At 38.3% G+C, this 22309-nt stretch overlaps 1 protein-coding gene across 1 annotated transcript in view; it reads right to left on the bottom strand.

Annotated features, from left to right (window-relative positions):
• TRHDE (thyrotropin releasing hormone degrading enzyme) overlaps positions 1-22309 on the bottom strand; it is a 221780-nt gene that overhangs the window by 115431 nt on the left and 84040 nt on the right. The window contains exons 4-5 of the mRNA XM_076333043.1: positions 15433-15587; positions 9361-9474 (exon numbers count right to left, since the gene is read on the bottom strand). Of these exons, the coding sequence (XP_076189158.1) occupies positions 9361-9474; positions 15433-15587 (269 nt within the window). The remainder of the gene's footprint in view (positions 1-9360; positions 9475-15432; positions 15588-22309) is intronic.

Here is a 22309-nt window from a genome sequence, read left to right as displayed (position 1 = left end):
GAGATAAGTGATCTCTCATGCCTGACAAAACAAGCATTTGCAAGACGCAATACTTGGGTTTATAGGGAAAGTGCACCCTAGAGAAAAAGAAATAGGGGCAAATTTTGAAAGCAATCAAAGAACACCAGCATATACGCTACCAGCAGTTCAGTTCTAATATAATATATTTCAGGGTGAAGCTTAACAAACTACAGAGGAGTATCATCTATGAGGAAACCTAAGGTTCAATAAAATACCTTAAGGCCAGAAAAGATTCACTGGGGGCCAAAAGCAAGTTCTTTCTGTCTACATGCTTATAAATCCTAAGTTGTCATAACACAGGAAGTCTCCTGAGTACTTGCAAATGCAAGCAACATTTCTTTCTCTTTCTCTCTTCCCAACAGTAATTTTTTGTAAATAGCTTGAGCAGCTTACAGACTGCTCTTTTTTTTTAATTTATATCTCTGCATGTGTGCTTCAATTATGTGCATAGTTTGTTGAAGGAGGCCTGCAACACATTCTACATTTATCAGCTGTGAATATGTCATGGTTCCGTGTCTACCTTCATAACCCTCTTTTCTGCATCTTCAGTCAAAGTTCTTGCAATATTTCTGTCCCTCTGCTTGAGAAATTTTCACATTGATTGACAATTTTTGTTGTTATAAAGCAACATAGATGTTCTAGGAGTTCGTAGTTAAGGAAGACCAATAGCTTTGAGTATCAGGAAAGAGAATTGGATATGTATTTTCTTTTTAATGAAGCGCCAAACCAGATATTCATGACCACCCGCTTAAGTTGCCAAGCAGATGGGTAGTTGATTTGGAGTTTTTAAGCAATTTCAGCAGCTACTTCAACTGCCGTTTCGTCTCACCACTCTGTTTTTCAGGTATAGCTTTGATCTGGTTGTACACCAGATCCAATATGCCAAATGTAGGCCTACAGAACGGGAGGATGCAGTACAAAAAAGTGAGCGTTAGAAAAGGAAACAACACATACTGACCGCCAGCACTTCAAAAAAAAAGGCCCGTTTCACTCTGCAAGATCATGTTTTGTCACCTTGTATGTAGTTGCCTTCACAGAAATACAGTCATTAAGCAAACGGATGAACACAGATCCACTGTCTCCTCAGGCATTTGTCTCCAGAGCATTTTAAAACATTAGGCAACAAAGTATGAAGTTTATCCTCTAATTCAAACTCCACAGGGGGAATCTGTAGAGGAAATTTACCTCAATTCAAGAAACAGTAAATAATATTTAAATCAAAAGTGGCTTTGAGATGTGGTTGGTATACTGAGTCAACTTCCAGCAGCAACTGCCAGAGGTCACCATCAATGAGAATACTTTTCAGGTGCTCTAACATTTACTAGATGGATTTTGCACACCTAGACTCTGTTTCAACCTGAAAGTGATGAGATTCAATGAGCTAAGTCCTGAAGGAACCAAAGATGTTTTGCAGGCACACCAAAAATTACTTATCAGCTTGTGCTCCAAGTAGCTGTACACTGGCACAATGTTAACATAAACAGTGGCAGCACATTCAGGACAGCTGAAAACTTGAGAAGCTGAGTCTTTCAAATACACAGCTACAGCTTTGCCATTGAACTTCCCGTATCAACTATACTTCCTGATGAAGTGCGTATTCTTGTTTTAGTAGGGCTACCCTGCAGTGAGTCCTTGCCTTGAGGCAAAAGTTGCCATAACGGTTCTTTCTCATTTTTACTGAAGACAAAGTGGTTACTAATTCAAAATTATGTGAAATTCAGCCAGTTGACTGAAGTTTCTTTCTGAAACCAAAGCTTCATCTAAACCCTGAACTCAGGAGATTTGAACTCACATGACCCAAAAGCTCTCATCATGTCATTTTAACTGTTCTCTCAAGATGAGCAGATAATGACACGAAGAAAGAAGACACACTGACATTCTCCAAACCTGTACTTAATCTCTTGAATAAAAGTTTCATCTAAATGTTGATATTCATTTATTTCTGATCTCTAAATGTTGAGTTAACTACTTAAAGTTAAGAATTCTATATATTAATCCACCTTGCCAGAGCATAAAAAAAGAAACTGTGTTAAGGAAGACCATGTGGAGATGGAAATTTATTTTCTTAGTTATAAGCTAAATTTAGTATAAGGATTTCTAAACTGGTAAACTTAAAAAGGACTAGTAATTAGCAAGCAGAAGATCTTGCAGCTTACCTTTACATATCTCTTTTTTCCTGCCAAAGTCAATTATACATGAGATTCTAGTTAATTTTACATTGAAAGCTTCCCCCATAGTTGAGTTAAAACAGAAAATCATACAAGGACTGACTTCACTGAGCAGTTACTGGGGGAAAAACACTCCATGTGGTATTAATTAAAGGCTTACTTTATACCAGCATGGGGAGCCTTTAACCAAAAAAGAAGAGATTAAAGTAGTTTTAAAAAACGAGAGGCTGAATCTCTCTCAATGCTGAGCCAGCGTGATATTTATGTTGGGTTAGAAGGATCAAGCAGGCTACAGCTCAGGTCTGAAATGCCAAAATAATAATGAAATAAATCACAAAGGCCCATTTCTTAAGTCTTCTTCAAAACTTACAATGATTTTCTTGGTTTTCTATCAGTCAAACAATGCCTAAAAAAACTTTACAGATGGAGACAAATGCTTTAGGAGGCAATCTGAGACAAAGCACATTAAGGATATGCATGTGTCTAATGGCCGTATTCACTTTTATTATTTCAACCGAGTCAATGAGAAAGACAGGCAATTAAGATCATTTATCAAGAATTTGGGCATCTTGTTGCATGATGTTCAAAGTACTTAATGTAATGAAGTTCAGTTAAATGGTTTTCTGTTAACTTTTTTAGGCACAGGTAATTTCTTGCAGCACGTATTTTTAAAACAGAAATGTTGATATGCAACCTTATTATTATTTTCAGCTGCCTGTAGTAATGGCAGGATCATCTAGACTGTGGAACCTAATAGTGTCAAGGAAGCACGGTTCACTTTAAGAAAGATGAAAGATGCCCTTCCATGTAGACGCAAAGTTTTACTCCAAATACTTTAATCACAATTGTTTAATACCAAGAAAATTTCTGGCAAATATGACCCATCCTTAATTATAAAAGCAGTAAGCATAGAAGAAAGTGGGAGATCTTATCCCAGAGCTTCAATGGATAGAGAAGGCAGAGGATTCAAAGCTATCACTGATGTACTACACCTTGACTCAGCCAATAAAGTTGTCAGCAAAGCTAACTTTTATATAATAAAGAAAAGGGAGAAGGCAGCTGGGCTCTGTGAAATGCTTTCTCAGCATCAAGCCAGGTACTGACCGCTAACGTATTTGATGCTCATTTGATGGATGAAAGGGAAAATTACATGCCAGTAATTCCTGCTGTCATAGTCCTCAAAACCTACCCCAATACCAGAGACATTCAAGGACAAACATGATTGTTCCTTCTACCAGAAAATAAGGAGGCAAAAGATCAGTCAATAAATTCCTGGATCTGTAAGCCTCAGTTGAATTCCTTCCTTTACAAAGTCACATACAAAGGACTTCAGGATAATGAGAGAAACAAGCAGAGGAAGATGGAATACATGGTTGCAAACGGGCCTCTGAAAGGAGGAAGGTGAGCAGGGTAGATGAGAAAAGACAAGGCTATGAAGTGGAAATTAGCAGCCTGTAGTTTTCTGCTGTCATTTTCTCTTTTCTCTGATCCTAAAACTAGCAGAGGCACCTTCCACAGGGGTGAGACTACCTTGTATCAGTCGTAAGATCTTACAGCTCAAGAACTCGCATCCAGCCGCTGTTGCTTTTTAATGGCACAGAGAGACAAGCAAACAGTTATATGGTAAGCCTCTAATACAGAAACCTCATCTCTTTCTAAGTCATGGAATAGCAACAGCCAGGGAATTCACATGCAGATGACTACTCTGAGCATGCATGATCAAGCAAAATTCTCTGATCTCTGGGGGGAACAGTTTGCAGAGCCAGCTTTCATTTTAAAACCATCCTGACAACACAGAAACAATTGTTTAAAATTCCAAGACCTTGAAGAATGAGATTTAAGAATAAGAATTTCAGACATTTCAGAATAAGAATTTCAAAAAACTCTTAATTTGGGGGATAGGCAAGGCAAGAGGCTGAAATGGGAAGAATAGTGAATTAATTTCTATGGCAAATGCCTAATGACAGTATAGTAGGGATGTATTTCCTGTAAAATCAAAGGTAGCTTTACCTTCAAGAGGTAAAAAGTAACATGCAAGGACTTACTTTTTAGCTGAGGGAAGGAAATGAGAATTTCTAGCTTTGATCTGAAGTAACTTAAATTTTAAAAATAGTATTAAGACCAGTGGTGGAACCATAAAGGATCTCAGCACAGAAAGCTCACCTTCCTGTTTTAAAATCAGCAAAACTTCGTCCACTTCCTCAGGAGAGTTCTGATGCATCTTATATTGACTGTAATAGATAATGGACGCCTCCATCAGAATGACTGTTCGTTCTGTTCTTCACCCAAAATTTTAATAGGAGGATCCAGGGCATAAGGATGGCAAGGGTTTAACAAGGACTGGATTTCCTTTCTCATTAAGATTATGCAAGCCTGATCAAGTATGTAAACACCTTCTGGAAAAGACAAGAAATTCTAGACCTGCTGGAAAGCTCAATAAAGTGTTACAGCTCCATGGCAGTTCGTTCAATATTGTTATCCATCCATCTTTCCTGCGGTAAAAGACAAGCCTATAAAACAACTGAAGAAAAACTGATAAAATCAAGAACCTCAGAGGAGGAAGAAATGTTTAAGCAAGCTAAAGAATCTAGAGAAGGAAAAGCCAGAAAACAGGTTTCAGACAAAACCCATGGCTCTCTGCTTTGTGCAGAACTCAGTGCTGTTGGTTTAAGTTATAAAGGTGTGAACATGCCTAATGGATAGCTCGCCTCAAGAGTCCCAGGTTCAGCCATACCAAGTCTGTGAATGCCAAATAAGATGGACACTGAAAAATGCTCAGCTCTGCTAAAAAAGAAACACCTTCAGACAAGTAGTAGCAAAACTTTAGGGGCTTATGGAGCTTTAATAGTGAAAGCTTATGTGCCTGTAGCCTATAAGCATCCAACAAGTTAGGTAGGAGGCTGTGGATAGATTCACTTAGAATCATAGAATCATAGAATAGTTTGGTCATCTAGTCCAACCCCCCTGCCGCGGGCAGGGACATCTTCAACTAGATCAGGTTGCTCAGAGCCCCGTCCAACCTGACCTTGAATCTTTCCAGGCATGGGGCATCCACCACCTCTCTGGGCAACCTGTGCCAGTGCTTCACCACCCTCAGCGTAAAAAATGTCTTCCTTATATCTACTCTAAATCTACCCTCTTTTAGTTTAAAGCCATTCCCCCTTGTCCTGTCGCAACAGGCCCTGCTAAAAAGTTTGCCGCCATCTCTTTTATAAGCCCCCTTTAAGTACTGATAGGCTGCAACAAGGTCTCCCCAAAGCCTTCTCTTCTCCAGGCTGAACAACCCCAACTCTCCCAGCCTTTCTTCATAGGAGAGGTGCTCCATCCCCCTCATCATTTTCGTGGCCCTTTTCTGGACCCACTCCAACAGGTCCATGTCTTTGTTATGCTGAGGGCTCCAGAGCTGGACGCAGTACTCCAGGTGGGGTCTCACCAGAGCAGAGTAGAGGGGCAGAATCACCTCCCTCGACCTGCTGGCCATGCTTCTTTTGATGCAGCCCAGGAAAAAATTGGTCTTCTGGGCTGAGGGCGCACACTGTCAGCTCATGTCCAGCTTTTCATCCACCAGTACCCCCAAGTCCTTCTCAGCAGGGCTGATCTCAATCCCTTCATTCCCCAGCCTGTGTTGCTACCAGGGGTTGCCCCAACCCAGGTGCAGGACCTTAAATTTGGCCTTGTTAAACCTCATGAGGTTCACACAGGCCCACTTCTCGAGCTTGTCCAGGTCCCTCTGGATGGCATCCTGTCCCTCTGGCGTGTTGACCACACCACTCAGCTTGGCGTCATCTGCAAACTTGCTGAGGGTGCACTCGATCCCATTGTCTATGTCATTGATGAAGGTATTAAACAGTACCGGTCCCAATACGGACCCCTGCGGGACGCCACTCGTCACCAATCTCCATCGGACATTGAGCCATTGACCACTACCCTCTGGATGCAACCATCCAACCAATTCCTCACCCGCCGGACAGTTCACCCATCAAATCCATACCTCTCCAGTTTAGAGAGAAGGATGGTGTGGGGGACCGTGTCAAAGGCCTTACAGAGGTCCAGGTAGACAACATCTGTAGCCCTTCCTGTGTCCACTGATGTAGTCACGCCATCATAGAAGGCCACTAGGTTAGTCAGGCAGGACTTGCCCTTGGTGAATCCATGCTGGCTGTCTCGAATCACCTCCCTGTCCTCCGTATGCCTTAGCATAGCTTCCAGGAGGATCTGTTCCATGATCTTCCCAGGCATAGACGTGAGACTGACTGGCCTGTAGTTCCCTGGGTCTTCCTTTTTTCCCTTTTTAAAAATGGCAGTTATGTTTCCCCTTTTCCAGCCAGTGGGAACTCCACCGGACTGCCATGACTTCTCAAATACGATGGATAGTGGCTTAGCAACTTCATCCGCCAGTTCCTTCAGGACCCGCAGATGCATCTCATCGGGTCCCATGGACTTGGACACCTTCAGGTGCCTTAGATGGTCTCGAACCTGATGTTGTCCCACAGTGGGCTGCTCTTCATTCTCCCAGTCCCCGCCTTTGCCTTCTGCGGCTTGGGTGGTGAGGCTCGAGCACTTGCCGGTGAAGACTGAGGCAAAAAAGTCATTGAGTACCTCCACCTTCTCCATGTCCCAGGTAACCAGGTCTTCCGTTTCATTCCAGAGAAGGCCCACATTTTCCCCCCTCTTCCTTTTAACCCCGACATACCTATAGAATCTTTTCCTGTGTCCCTTGATGTCCCTGGCCAGATTTAATTCTATCAGGGCTTTAGCTTTCCTAACCTGATCCCTGGCTGCTCAGACAACTTCTCTGTATTCCTCTCAGGCTACCTGTCCTTGCTTCCACCCTCTGTAGGCTTCCTTTTAGTGTTTGAGTTTGTCCAGGAGCTCCTTGTTCATCCATGCAGGCCTCCTGGCGTTTTTGCCTGACTTCCTCTTTGTTGGGATGCATCGCTCCTGAGCTTGAAGCAGGTGATCCTTGAATCCTTGAAAACACCACCCGGAAAGCTGGAATATTGCTCTGTTTAAGCATCATTACAGAAAATAAGGTTTGTAGTTCTTGTTTTTGCAACTGATTCACGAAGCTTGTACTGTATCCTTCACTTTTGAAAAAAAATAGTTGTTTGGAACAGTTTTTCTTTTTATAAATGCTCACTTTTTATTTTTTCAAGTTTACAAATGTCAGTATGATCTGAACAGCAAATGTGCTTTACACTGATAACAAAAATATCCAGCAAGCCAAATTTCAGTAAATGTAACTTTTGCTTCCTCTTCCTACAATCTCTGTAATAAGGCTGAAACATCACAGTATTGATTCCTATCCTAGTCTACAAAAGAATGCTGTATGTTTAAATGTTTAACTCATCAAGTGTTCCATCTTGCCACCAATTTTCTAATTATTTAAAAATGTCAGTATGGTTATTTTTACATCAAAGGCCAATGATATCCAAAGCTTTATGAAAAGTTTATGTCTACGTTCTTTTTAATTTAAGGAAAATCTTGACAGATGAGTATTTTTTCAGGCACAGCAATATTACTGTGGTTTAATTCTAATTTATACAGCACGTGTCTGATTTCCCAGTTTAACTGTCATACCTTGTTCAACTCACTCGTTTTGCCCATATTCTGCTAAGACTCCAGGATTTCACGTGATGGGCATGTCATTTGCATAACAGTGAACATTATATTCATTCCACAAAAATCTCAAGCAAATATTCTATATTCCGAATGACTTCTAAAGCAAAGTTATTCTGGATTTGTTAAACCGATTATGTGAAGAACAAATGACTGATGATTTGAAGATAAAATTCAGTGTATAAACGTTGTCATCTATGACATTTCACTATGCTAAAATCATAAAGGCCTGCCAGATTTCACTGCATTCATAATTAGAATCATTACATTGTAATTCAGGATGTGTTTTTCATTAAGATGAGAAGAATGAGTTTTAATACAGCCAAAGCCACGTAAACCCAACAAGCCTACCTATGCAAGACAGATGTCAGTTCAGATAAACATTTATTTTCCTTTTCATAATGCAATTATAAACCAAAATTGACACCTGAAAGAAAAAATTAAAATACTACGAAGAATTCAAACTTCACAAGAAGCATACCTAAAGCAAGAATACCTATATACAACTATTTTAAAAAATTAGCTTTAACTCATAATTATAGCACTTTCATTTCATGGCACACAAAAGTTAATGGGATAAGAATACCCAATAAATCACCCAAAAATGGGGAAAAATATTTCAGAAGTTACTATGCAAGAGTTTAAGCAAAACATTCAAGCTACAACAAATCCCTATCAGGTAATCTGTATTCATAGCAAGTATTTTGCCACATATTTAAACATGTAAACGCAAAAGGACAGTAAACAGAAAAATTTCTCCAAAGGACAATAAAATCTATATAGCAACCTTCAACATGGTCTCACACACAATTTCCTTGTCTTCAGGTCTCGTATCTCTTATTTTCCTTATAAGCATAATATTTCTAGACTACAGCGGCTGATATAAACTGGGACCTAACTAGGTATGATATGATTTAACAGAAAGACTCCAAAAGAATGTCCCAGCATGGCCTTCCCAGTTTGCCCTCAGAGAGGTCCAGTATTTGCACACCAGTTGACAAAACACGTCCAACTGTGTACAGCTAGAAATCATACTGAAACCTGGATTCTCAATTAACTTACCCCATGTTAACTTAGTATGTACTGCTAGATGGCCAAATAATAGCAGGAAGATAAAAAGAGTAAACTTAGGGAGAGAACAGAATACTGTAAGAAAAAATACGCTTAGTTTTACAGTATGTTTTAGCCAAACATTTCTTCCCAATTTATCTTGTATTTGTGGATAAAATTCAATATTCGGAATATTTTCAAAAATGGTCAATGTTAAATCATAACTGCTTTAATCCAAAATGTTTCTGAGCAGACAGAGAGTAATTTTAATGTTGGCTTGTGATAGACATGACCTTATTTCTTTTTGTAATAAATTGCAGATTACACTTTTGGAATGCTGTCAAATTATTTCACACCTAGTGATTTTGCTTCATTGGACATCCGATACTCACATGCATCATTTGGTATTTTTCAGCAGTCCCTGTCTATAACAAAAGCCAGAGTGTAACAGCAGAGCAACTTTTCTGGGAGTCTCCAAATTAACAAAATAAAACTGACTTACCATGTTCCACCCTGGGTAGAGGTAGTCTGTCCCAACAAATTCAAAATAGTGAGCAAAACCTTCTTTCAACCACACATCCTCCCACCAAACTGGAGTTACAAGGTCACCAAACCACTGCAAAGAAAGTTCAAATAAACAACCTTTAGGAAACCATGTTTGCATACATCTCATTTATACAGAACACTTTCTTCACAAGTTTTAATAAAAACAGTAGTATATACCACCCACTGAAACTCATTAACTGTTTTTTTCATGTACTAATGAATTAAGCCTTTACAGGATGCACAAGTTACTAAAGTAAAATATTAGAAAAGAACAAGCAGGGGAAAAGAAGCATTGAGGATGTATTTACAGTGTCTACTTTAGTTATCTAAAGTAGATGCTCACCTAGGTTTAAGGGACTAACATACACAATGGACAGAAAAAGGCTTCTAACTCGAGTAATCTGACTCGTTACCTGGAAACTTCACTATGTATAGTGCAAATCTTGAAAAACTGGGAACACAATCTCCATACCCCAGACCAAAATTTTAGCATTTCTTCCTCCACAATGTCTGCCCACTAAGATTTACAATACTACTGACACTCCGTTCATTGGCCTGTTTCCTACGGAAAGCCGTTTCATGCAGTCATACCATCTCTCTGTGGGTAGGACTCAGAGGCCTAAGAGCAGGTAGCTGATGCCACTTAAAGAACATCCTAGGGTATCTGAGATACCCACACAGGCCTAGGAAATTTCATACAGGACTTACAGGAGATCTGCAGCCTTCCCAAAGAGCAACCAGAGGCAGAGGGTATCTAAAACGGCACTGGCCACCTACGTTTATGCAAAAGAACCCTACTGAGCTGACTGCCTTTCCCGTTTCCCCCAGGTCACTCTTGAATTTCCCCACTGACTTCAATCTAATTTAGAAAGAAGGACAGAGATCTCAAAGATAATTAAACTCCTACAAAAGTACATGAAGATCAGCAGCTGAAAAGAGGCGAAGGACCTAAACTGAAGGCAAGGCAAGAACGCGGCCATTAGATACTCTGCTCAGTAGCCGCCAACAGCCACAAACCTGTAACGGTACAGGACGTGTGGGTGTCAGAGGAATTTTAGACAGAGCTGGGATGATCATTGGAAGAGGAATGAGGACAAAAATTCAAAGGAAATCAGGCGTCATCAATTCTTCTGCTGATGGATGACCCTGTTTAAATTATTGTAATGGTCCTGTGCAACCTGGATCATCGTAACACCAGCGGTAAGAGCAGAAACACATATGCTATTATGAAAACATATTTCATACTCTCTGTAGCATCTTTTTTGCCAAACAAATACCAAAACTTTATTTCAGTAAAATTCTCTGCCAGTTTTTTTCTTAATGTGATAAGAAATGAGATTAATTCATAATCAACACAGATAATTTTGAGCTTTCATGGAGTAGTAAGCTCTGAAAATACACAGAAAGGGAGCAGCAAATAAGTATTCCAGAGGGAGAGACTCATGTCAGAGCAGAGGAGCTGCTGCTGACATTGTAATGAGAGTGGGGAACGAATGAAAGCGGAGTTAACCAGTAAGCGGTTTGCTTTCATGACAGTTGGCTTATTTGAAGGCTTTGTCTGGGACCTGAATGAAAGGTCTCGCTTTTGTGCATGTCTTTGTGGAGTGAGAATAGCACCAAGGAAGGATCAATGCTGCGACGAGGATCTGTAGTGAAGTGAACACAGGGGCTCCAAAGAACAGACTACAGAAACTGAGATTACCAGATTGCCACACAATGTTCAGTAAATAGGATTTGAACAAAAAAATGAAGTGAAATGTGACAATGAATGTCACTGACAACCAACTTAAGAATTTAGGGAGAAAAGATGAGGTTGACAAAAGTCATATACACACACTAAGTGAAACCAAACTTAATGGACACTCAGTGATCATAATCTAGTTGAATGCTATCAATAAATTAACTCTCTACAGGACCAATAGAGATAGATCCTGATCTTAAGAACATTTAACTGAAAAGACAAAGAAACACTGGAAATGCATTCATATAGATAATGCACTTTTCACAGTTTGAAATGTTAGAGTAGCATACCACCAGAAGAGTATGAAAGTTATATTTATACTAGAATAGGTTGATTAAATGATTTCTAATGACAGAGACTAAACACAATAGCACAGAGATTATTTCTTGAATTACAAGAGGACTGCTGAACAAATATGAAACCAGTAACAGTCATGGTATGCTATGACTATTCAGAGAGAGATTTAAAAAAATAAAGGTTGTAAAGTTCATAATACATCCTCCTGTTAACTCAAAAGAATTAATAACATTAATTTATGATGTCACAAAAGAGAATTTCTTATACTCCTTTGTGAGTTTTCCAGGTTTATTTATTAATGATACAATTAAAAGTATTCGTTTAATTATCCACCTAAAGGAAGAAGTGTTTTACAGGCTGTGTAAAACAGCATGTGATACCAATATGAAAATGTAGGGAATTTGCTTAACTCGTCTTGAATAGTATCAGAGATAGTTATGAATGTCAGAGACAGAGCAGTCCCAGAGACTGCAATTAAAGAAGCCAAATCCTCCAGCAGAAAGGTGCTATCGCCTTCCTAGGTGTTACATGTATGAAAGGAAAACATTCAGTAAAGCACTTCATTTATGTAATTGTTTATTTACTTATTTGTGTATTTGACCATAGACACTATTTGCCTGGAGTGAAGATCATTACTTCTTTTCATTTTGGAAAAGAAAAATGAATTGAAATGTATTGATTACATAAATTTCTCATCTCCCTCGGGTATTATGTTCAGCCTGACATGCAGAAGGCACTTATTTTACAAACACACTGAAAGGACGCTCTTTCCTTTATGCTTTCTTTACAGATTATTAAAAAAACATTGATTTAGGAATTTTTAATTTTCTTTCTGCTTTCATGCCTCTTTAACTCAATCTGTCACACCAAGTTTTGTGCTCAGGTGGGAAAACTATCAGAAAAAAATCACAGTGCATAAATTCAAATGACTCTTTCTTCAAAGGCTGTAGGTGGGACTGATCTGTGATATGCATCTAAAACTGATTACTACCTTAACAGAATTATTTCAATAAATTATGGTAATTATTTCGAGCTATCAACTTAAGCTGCTAGAAATATGTGTGTTTTGACCGATATCTCATTTGTGTTTTGGGGCTTGGAGGAGAAGCTTTTATGCCGATACATTCCATCATCCAATTATAAATTTAACTAAATATATAAAATGTTCTAAAAGAACACTCAAGCAGAAATATCAAGCACCAGCAACCTACCAAATTACTAAAATAAAGCTACCCGTGTAACTTTAATGTGTCCCTCCTAAAACATGTACCTGAAATAAATATCTGGTCAAGCATTACAAAGTCACCTGTGAAGAAATTGGGCATAAAATTCTTTCTTACACGCTTTTTACCTGTATTTTGACAACCACCTTCTGCAATTCTGTCTCTCATTTTCTATCTGTCCTGAACACTGTGCCCAAGCATTAATACCCAGCAGGTTTGGGAATTCCGATTTTAAACAGTCATATCTAAAGGTAACAATCCCAATTCTTTATATTCATCTGATTTTTATAATCTTGGGAACAACATTAGCAAAGCAATTGCTGTGTTACTCTAAGTAATAAGGGTCTCATACAGGTCAGTTTGCTACATGGTCAGATATGTTCTGTAAGTCTTAAAGTCATGGGTTTAAAATCAGGGGAAATAGGACAATGATACAATTCTTCAGAAAAAGAAAAAAATGTATTTTAGGAAAATGTATTTTAGGAGAGTTTCCTTTCCTCTTACCTGAAACTTTAAAAAATCGATAAATAAAAAGTAGAGCTGGAGATGTGGATTCTACTTTTGGCTGCGCCAGAAGTGATTTTGGTTAATGTCTGTTATTCTGTGTGTAAAAATGAGTGAAGGGGAGGAATATTCATGTGCCACCCCAGGTTAGCAGGTGAGATGACGCACAGCAAAAGAGGATGAAAAATGCAGTGAATAATTAACAACTAAATAGCAGAGACAAGAGATCCTGGACCCGACCTGGTCTCAGTTCAATACACTTTCAGCTAAACTAGTATTGTTTACAGTTCCTGCTCTATGCTATCCACAGCTAAAGTTTCCTTGAGGGGCTCCTGACTATGGTAAGATAAAAGCAGAAAAAAACGGCTAAATGAAGACAATACTGTGATGGAGGTGCTAGACAGTGTTTTGTGGCTTGTATTTTTGGAGGTTTCTCTCTTTAATCTTTATTTGCAGATGAATAATCCATATTCTCTGTGACTCAATTCTGCATCTAAAAAGTAGAAATAATATTTCTTCCACCTGAATATTTTCTATCTTGTCTAGTTATCCAGTGAAGCAGCTGAGCAAGGACCTGATCTGCATGGTACTAAAACAGAAACTGCAGCAACATGAATGGAGGAAGATACTTTTCATTAAGTGAACAGCACTGGAAGTCATATCAACATGGACACCAAGTAAACCTTCTGATTTGCAATTTTAAGGTCACTTAAAAGCACTCTATGACCGCATTGCTACCCTAAAATAAATTCAAATATAATTTTCACCCGCTTCATGATCCTCTGATATTCCCAAAACAATTTAAAAAGGCTTCGGTTTCAATGAGAATCAAATAAACAAACTTGGCAAGTTACTGATGTGATAATTGCCCACATCTGAAGTATAAATTGCTTTGGAAGCAGAGGAAATTATTAAAGTGGTGCAAAGAATAACTGGAAGTAATGGAATGACTTCAGAAAAAGGAAGACTTAAGCTGAACGCTAGGAAAAAGTCATTGACCATCAGATTTAATCAAAAGGTTTTAAGGGAAGTGGCATAACACTGTAATCAGGAGCACTGAACCCGGCACTACAAAACGCACCACACAGAAGAATCTAATACTAACAGGAGCCAGGATTTGGTGACCTAATATGTGTTTTCCACACCTGATTCCTAAGGCACTGTAATTTTTCTAGCTGAACAGCATGCTACTTATTGTACTGCACAATCAAGAGCATGTAACAAAATCAGATGATCATATTGAGAACAAACCGGCAATAACTTTCAATAAAAATTTCATGTTGTAGTTGAGGACTTCATCGACAGGTCTTTTCCAACCTCAATGATTCTATGATTCTATGATTCTATGACAGATTTAATGTGAAACATGAATATGAACCAAACATTATTGCTTCCAGGTTCATCTACCAGAACTTCATTACAAAGGCTCCCTTTTATATGGTACTTTTTATTTGCAGAAAATGTTAAGAATTTGCATTGCCTTTTAAAGAATACTGTGTAAAGTCACAGATGTAAGCCATGCTGATTACACAGTAGGATTTCATTCATTTTAACCTGAAGGCTATAATTATGACTCTTATGAGTGCAAGAAAGGGTTTCCTGCCCCTGTAGCAAATTTCTTAAATAACATTTGCATTCAACTCAATATTACTCAACACTTGTAATGTGTTTAGTTTTAGATAAGAAGATGGAAGAAATGTAAATTAAATTGTAATATGGGTTTAATACAAGGTTTCCTTATTGATACAAAAGTTTCTGTACACATAGAGACTCGATTATCCACCATCAGTGAACAGAGGGTCAATACCAAACTAAAAAAAATTTGAAAAGAAAAAGAAAATGGAAGTATGGGTATAGGTGACGGAAGAAGATGACTACCAAACTGATTTCAGCCAAAACATTTTTTGACATGAACATGAAACTTAGCATGAATCTGCTATAGTTCTGCAATAAATCATTTTCTACAATTATCAACGTGTTTAGTCTACACACCAACAACACACTCACACGCAAACATACAGAATATAATCATACAGAAGATAGGGAAGTTGTTCATTGCTACTAATTTTCTCTTCTATCCCCATCTTGAGTCTTCCCAGTTTCTGCATTGTAGTGACATGTCTTACAGATGCCCGTATTATTTGGACTCCAGTTACAATAAAAGTTGCAACTGTCTATGTGATCAACACACATTCATTTTCAGTTTTGAAAAGGAAGGCATGGTTTCCGATATTAATATCAAATATCTGAACACATTTAGTACCTGATGACATAGCTCATGTACAATGACCATGGTGACATCCAGGAGGTATGATATAGAAGAAATGCTTGGATCTAGCAGTATCCTTTGCTCCACAAAAACACTCAGTCCCCAGTTCTCCATAGCAGCATATGGATGCTTAGGCACAGCTAACAGATCTAGAAATAGAAAAAACACGTTAACTCCTTTTGGGAACTACTATGCTGAAGAGCTATTGTAAGTAAGGCCATAAATGATCACTAAAAGCATTTTAAATAACACACATGTAAAAAACCAAACTTAATTTCAGCTTTCTAGTAATGTTATTTAACATTAATAAAATATTAATTTTTTATCTTATGCCACTATCCATTCACACATGATTAACATGCTATTGCTTAAACACAGTACTTACTGTTTCTAATTGAAGTTTTCTATACAGAATCCAGCTTACAATACCTTGTTGATTTACTTCTGGGTTTGATACTGCTTCTCATGTCTACTATACCATGCAAATGTAGTAACACAGACTTTTACCACAAGTATTTTTTATCTTTTCATTAAAGTGACTACTTTATGAACATCTTACACATTAAACTGTATGTAAGGACTGACATTGAGGGGTGCATTGAAGAAACACTGTTTCATAACAACCAAAAAGATGGCAAACTGTTCAGAATCACCAGTTCTTACAAAACAAGGCATCTTTCACTGTGCACTATTGCTAGCATGCTTCCTCTGAGAACAGGACTGCTTACAGCCACCTCTCAGCCCGGCAGGCTGGAACAATGGTGCCATACACAACTTCAGGAGTATTACTTCAGTTTTGTATTCAGTAAGTGACAAATATTAGGAAGAAGATGGGAAGGTCCTTCGTCAGGTAAAAAAAAAAAAGCAGAGCGGAATTTCTCTCAGTGGCATGAGGTTGAACAAGACAATATTACAATGTCCACCCATGTGTTAGAAAAATCGTACTGCGGAAGATTGAGAAGGAACTAAAATTGATTATTATTCTGGAAATAAATCCAAAATTACAGTAAATTGACATCGGGAATAAACAAATACACAATGCTGCTTCATGGCAAAAACATCTGAAAGAGCCCAGAAACAACTTGTATGTCTACAAGAAGCCCAGTGCAACCTGTGTACAAATCAGCCAGAATTTTGGAAGCTACACTGTCACATCAGCATGGTGCTCCCTCCAGTCAAACTAATTAGCCTGGCTTCTTAATTAATTAGCCTGGCTGCCACACTCCTCTCATTTGGCTGTATTACTTCTGGTTCCAAAGCTAGTTCATTCACAGTTAACACAAGTATTCCTAGGTGGTACTTCACTGGGTGGGATGAAAGGTCTCTGGGTTGACTTCCTAACCCGAAGAAGAAAAATTCTGACCTGCTTATTCTAAATAATACTCTAAATTATATCACAGCACTGACATATCTCCTAAGTTTGTCTATTTTGGCTTGCTGATACGTGTGGTGGAATTGGCTTGGCAAACAACCTGACAGCAGGAGCTCTACTTCAGGATTCACAGGAAGTTGCCACTGAAATATCAGGAACGGAGAACTTGGATATATTCCAGCACTCCCAAAAAGGGCCTGCTGCAAGAAGCATAAAAATACCAGCCTTCTTGCGGAAGCACAGAGAGAGTCTAGCAGCTACTTCCAAATACAAGCAAACTGAAAATATCCAAATTGCAAACAGAGACATACTACAAATGGTAAAGAATAAATATTTTATATAAAGGCAGACACTAGAACAAGAGCCTAATTAAAGAAAATAAAGGAAAAATCCAAAACATGGTGTTCAAGATTAGACATGCAAGTAAATTCAAAATTACATGCTTTCCTTTTCTTCTTCAGTTGAAGCTCGAACTGTAAAATTTTTTTTCTAATAACTGCAATTTGTTATAAATGACATGCAAAACGAAAAACTCCTGTCTGCTATACAAAGAAGGGATGAGGATGAAAAAAAAAGGACACAAAGGCTACTGGGTGAAATCACTGAAGTTAATGGCAAATCCTCATTAACATTAAACCGGGCTCTCTCCCATTCTCAACTCTGTAAAGAAAGCTGTAGCTTCTCCTACAGCGATTAAACTTTCCTCCAAAAAGCATCTTCAGAAGAAGAATACAGAGAGAGTCTGTTCTTATTCACACCAATTAAGTTTTCAGCAATTCCCCTCTAATAAGCAAAGCGACACCAAAATAGAACTAGCACGAAAGTAAAAACAGTTCCCTACTTTTAACTGATCCTTTTGTTTCTCTCCTTTGGGTTCATTTGTAGTTTTTGGTCTTTCTTGCCAGTCATAACGGACAGATTTTGTCAGTGTCAGCCAGTAATAAACTGGAATAACTGTGGAACTGGGAAACAAGGGTGAGGTCTCATACGAAACACCTTTACAGGCTAATTATAGACTGTCTTTCACTACTTGTGTTATTGGTATTGGTCTGCTGGTTTAGACCAATACTTTATAGCACTGACATAGCAATAAAACTTTCCAATCTGATGGACAGCTAACTGCCTTGCAGGTAAGACAACTGCAGAGGGATATTCTAAATCACTCCCATCCAACACAGCCCCGTTGTTCTGCAAGCCTGGAAACTCCTCTCATGCACCGGCTAATGCTTAAAGGGCTTTTCTGAACAGACAAAACAAAATGTAATAGATAACCCTGTTGGTTTCCAGAACGCTAATCCTTGCATACTATGCATGAGCATACCAATAACACTGAAGAATTAAGAAGTGTACTACAACATATGAACACACTCCTACCTTTTCCTAGCGCGGAGTCTGATGCACTGCACTTTAATGCCAAAGAAGAGACTTTGTTAATCTCATGTGACTGACAGAATGGACTCTGAACATACTCGTTATCACAAAATGAGAAATCTTTTGCTTCTCATTGTCCAACTCTAAACTCTGAATGTCCAAGTCTTGGTGCTAATTCAGAAATTAAATTCTTCAGTGGTTGGTCTTGATTGCTCCACAAATTTCTACTACCTTTAAATAAAATTCCAAACACGCTTAGTTTTGTGGTAAAAGACACAATAATATATATCTTTCTCTGGGGAGTCATAAACGTTTGATTTCAGAGGAACAACATTTGATGTTCAAGTCTCAACACGAGAATTTGTATTTTCCTCTGTTTATCACACCATTAGAGCACTGAGGAAGGTATCCTGTGCTCCTGGAGGTGACATCTGTTAAGGTTTTAGTGTAATTTTTAAGGAGCAAGGTACAAAAGGAGGGATGATGACGCATGTTTTGATAGAAATATCATTCACATATTGCTGCTCAAAAGTGTTCTGCACTAACTGCAGAATGTGAACTACTGAATATATAACAGCTTGTGTGCATGCTGCATCCATTTACTCTGCACACTATTTAATTAAATTCTTTGTAAAGCACTTGTGAATGTTTGATTATGTGGATATTGCTGGGGAAATAGAAATGTGTGTTATTGCTTGCAGAGAATAATATCCTCATACATCATAAAACTGTTACTTGAGATTTCCTGATACAGCAGTGCGGAGAGTCCTGTGCACTGCTGGAATAATAGAGGGTTTCCACCTCTTGGCCTTCACAGAGACTAAATTCATGATCAAGAAGTAAAAACTATACAGCTAAAATAAAATAACCAGAAAAGCCATCAGGACAAAAACGTGTTGGAACTTCACACTAACATACTATACTGGTACAATTATTCGAATACAAGGATAGCATTTGGATGTTTTTTATATCTATTTCTGTGTGAATCTCATGAAAAACATTTCAAGTAACAACTGTAACTGTACATAGCTCAACAGCTTCTTTTATTTCTGAACGTTTAATTAAGGTATCATAACTATGTGAGTTTACATCAAAATATAATTGTCTGACATTATTAGCAAGTGTCATCGTAGAGCAAAATAGAAATTAGCAATTTAACACCTAAGTTGGTCACAAAGCAAATCAACTATCGATGTTTTTTTAGCTTTATCTATGAACTTAGTATCTGTGCAATTTGAACAAATGATACTATTTTTCCTTTTCCCCCACTCAGTTACAGTATTTTCTAGGCACCCTTAAAAAACATTAAATTCCCCAAACCCCACAACTGAGAACATCACTCTTGCTTTAAATGAGAGCAGGGTTAGAACTGAATAGGATTAAATGCGAAACAAGATCCAATTCTCTCATGCAGAGTACCCTGAATTTGGGGGTCCTTCCCCCTCTCCTTTATCATCCTACTCTTTCACAAACATCAAAGCACCTTTTCCACCACTGTGATTCCACTATGTTTAACCACCTCGGTTTGAAGTCTGATGGGGATACTAGTATAAGAGACACACATCCTTACTATACATATGAGTGTGTGTATAAACACAGAAAGACAGACAGACATCCACATGCATGAACACATTTAGTAATATTATGTACTGCAATTTTATTTGGTTTAGCTGCTGGTTGAAATGTAACCAAGGGCTAGATCCTGCAGAACATCTGACAGTATTAAATTTCTAATACTCAGGGTGGAAAATAAAAAGCACCTACTAGGGAAAAAAAAAAAGAATGATGTCGTGATTTAACCCCAGCCGTCAACTAAGCCCCACACAGATGCTTGCTCACTCCCCCCCAGTGGAATGGGGGAGAGAATCAGAAGAGTAAAAGTGAGAAAACTCGTGAGTTGAGATAAAGACAGTTTAATAGGTAAAGCAAAAGCCACACACGCAAGCAAAACAAAACAAGGAATTCATTCACTCCTTCCCATCAGCAGGCAGGTGTTCAGCCATCTCCAGGAAAGCAGGGCTCCATCACGCCTAACAGTTACTTGGGAAGACAAACGCCATCACTCCGAATGTCCCCCCTTCCTTCTTCTTCCCCCAGTTTTATATTGCTGAGCATGACGTCACATGGTATGGAATATCCCTTTGGGCAGTTGGGGTCAGCTGTCCCGGCTGTGTCCCCTCCCAACTTCTTGTGCACCCCCAGCCTGCTCGCTGGTGGGGTGGGGTGAGAAGCAGAAAAGGCCTTGACCCTTTTGTGTGTAAGCACTGCTCAGCAATAACTAAAACACCCCTGTATTATCAACACTGTCTTCAGGACAAATTCAAAACACAGCCCCATCCTAGCTACTATGAAGAAAATTAACTCTACCCCAGCCAAAACCAGCACAAATAACTAACTAAATGTGTGAACAATTTCTGCAAATTTTCTGTTATCATACATGGTACGTCTCCGAAATAAATCTGAGAGCCCTGAAACACTGCAGCTTGTGAATGAGAACATACAGTGAGAAACTTCTGTCAAGCATCTTTACACGTATTTTCCTTAATAAAACCAGGAGGCACACAGAGATAAACTGTTCACTCCATGAACTCCATGTTTTTCCCTTATAATTCCTATTTTATTACAAAAATGACATGATAAAAATAATTTGAATTTACCTACATGCCTCTCACAATGTTATTTTCATTCATTTCTTCAGAGAGGCTTTCTTCAGGATTTCAGGTGTAAACTTCTTGCTACTAGGTATTTCACTTTTTTGACAACAATTTCAACAAGTTAAGAGAAAGCATGGACTAATATCAGTTTATTTTAGTCTTGAGAAATGAAAACCCAACGTACAGTTTTGCCCTTTCCTAATGCTGCATAATGCAATCAATAGCTTTATTAAATCTCTCTAAACGTCTCGTGCAATTTCCTAAATGAATGTTGTTGTACAAAAAAAAGAACTATTTACTAAAAGGGGTTATATTTCTGCCACTAAGATTCCTTAATCAAAGCCATTTCTTTTACTAAGAATAAGTAGCAGATGCTTTTCTGTAATGGAATACCATTTAGTGATTTATGCAGATTTTAAGGAACAAGCCAACTACAAAAAGTGACAGCTCTGGTTAAAAATCATTAAGTCAAACAGTAGTTATTGTAAGAAATATCCAAATTTTCTACTGATAAAGAACTACTGATAACAGTACTTATAAGAAATATCTAAATTGGCTACTGAAAAACTTTCTTTTCTGCACTGTTTGCTTAGTATATGACAGAGAAGTTTGTGCTGGAAAACCATGTTTTCCTTGTATGTACTTTCATCCCCTTAAAAAGTTATTTGGGGGGAAAAAAAAAAACAAAAAACCCAAACATCCCAGGACTTGGTGAAGGCTCTCTGAAGCCAACAGGAAGGTCTCCAACTGACCGCAACAGCAGAAATGGATTTGAATGTTCACCTTGATACACTTCGAGACGCCTGATTTTCAGAATATACTAAGTGCGTGTTTCCTGAAAAGGAAACCATTTCAGTATCTCACTTTTGGCACTTAGGACTTAGGTACCCTAAATTAGATGTCTTTTAATTATTACTTTTATTTAAACTACAACTTAATAGTATTCTTCTATCTTCTTTCACTACACGCAAAGTATTCAAACACACAGAAGTCGGAAACAACCTGGATGACAACCCCACGGGAACTCTTTGACTAACATTTCTGTTTACCCAAATGCTTATTCTGGCACCCATCAGTTTTTATCTCGGGGTCTACATCACCAATATCCTTATGCAAGCATGATACTTACCAACCCACACGGACGTTAGCCTGCAGAGTTAACACAAAGGTCTAAAACTGTGTGCCATTATTTCAGTCAAATCAAATGGCTTGTTGGAGACCCTGAGGAGAAATCACTGACACACAGCAGTTTATTGCTGGGTTTTTTATTGCTTCTTATTGCTGTACAAAGTATTACTTAACATTAACTGACATAAACAATGGATGGATTTCCAGAGTGTTTGATATGAATAGCAGATGTTTAATGCAATGTGAATACTAAAGGACCCGAGAGGGAAAAAAAATGTGGGACAGAAAGCTGGGGAGGGTAAGGGGGGGAGACTAAGCAGTAATATAGAAAGAAAAACTTTGCTAT

The sequence above is a fragment of the Aptenodytes patagonicus genome, chromosome 1 (genome assembly GCF_965638725.1).
Source record: "Aptenodytes patagonicus chromosome 1, bAptPat1.pri.cur, whole genome shotgun sequence".
Classification (NCBI taxonomy): Eukaryota; Metazoa; Chordata; class Aves; order Sphenisciformes; family Spheniscidae; genus Aptenodytes; species Aptenodytes patagonicus.
This window is presented reverse-complemented; position numbering and strand designations above follow the sequence as displayed.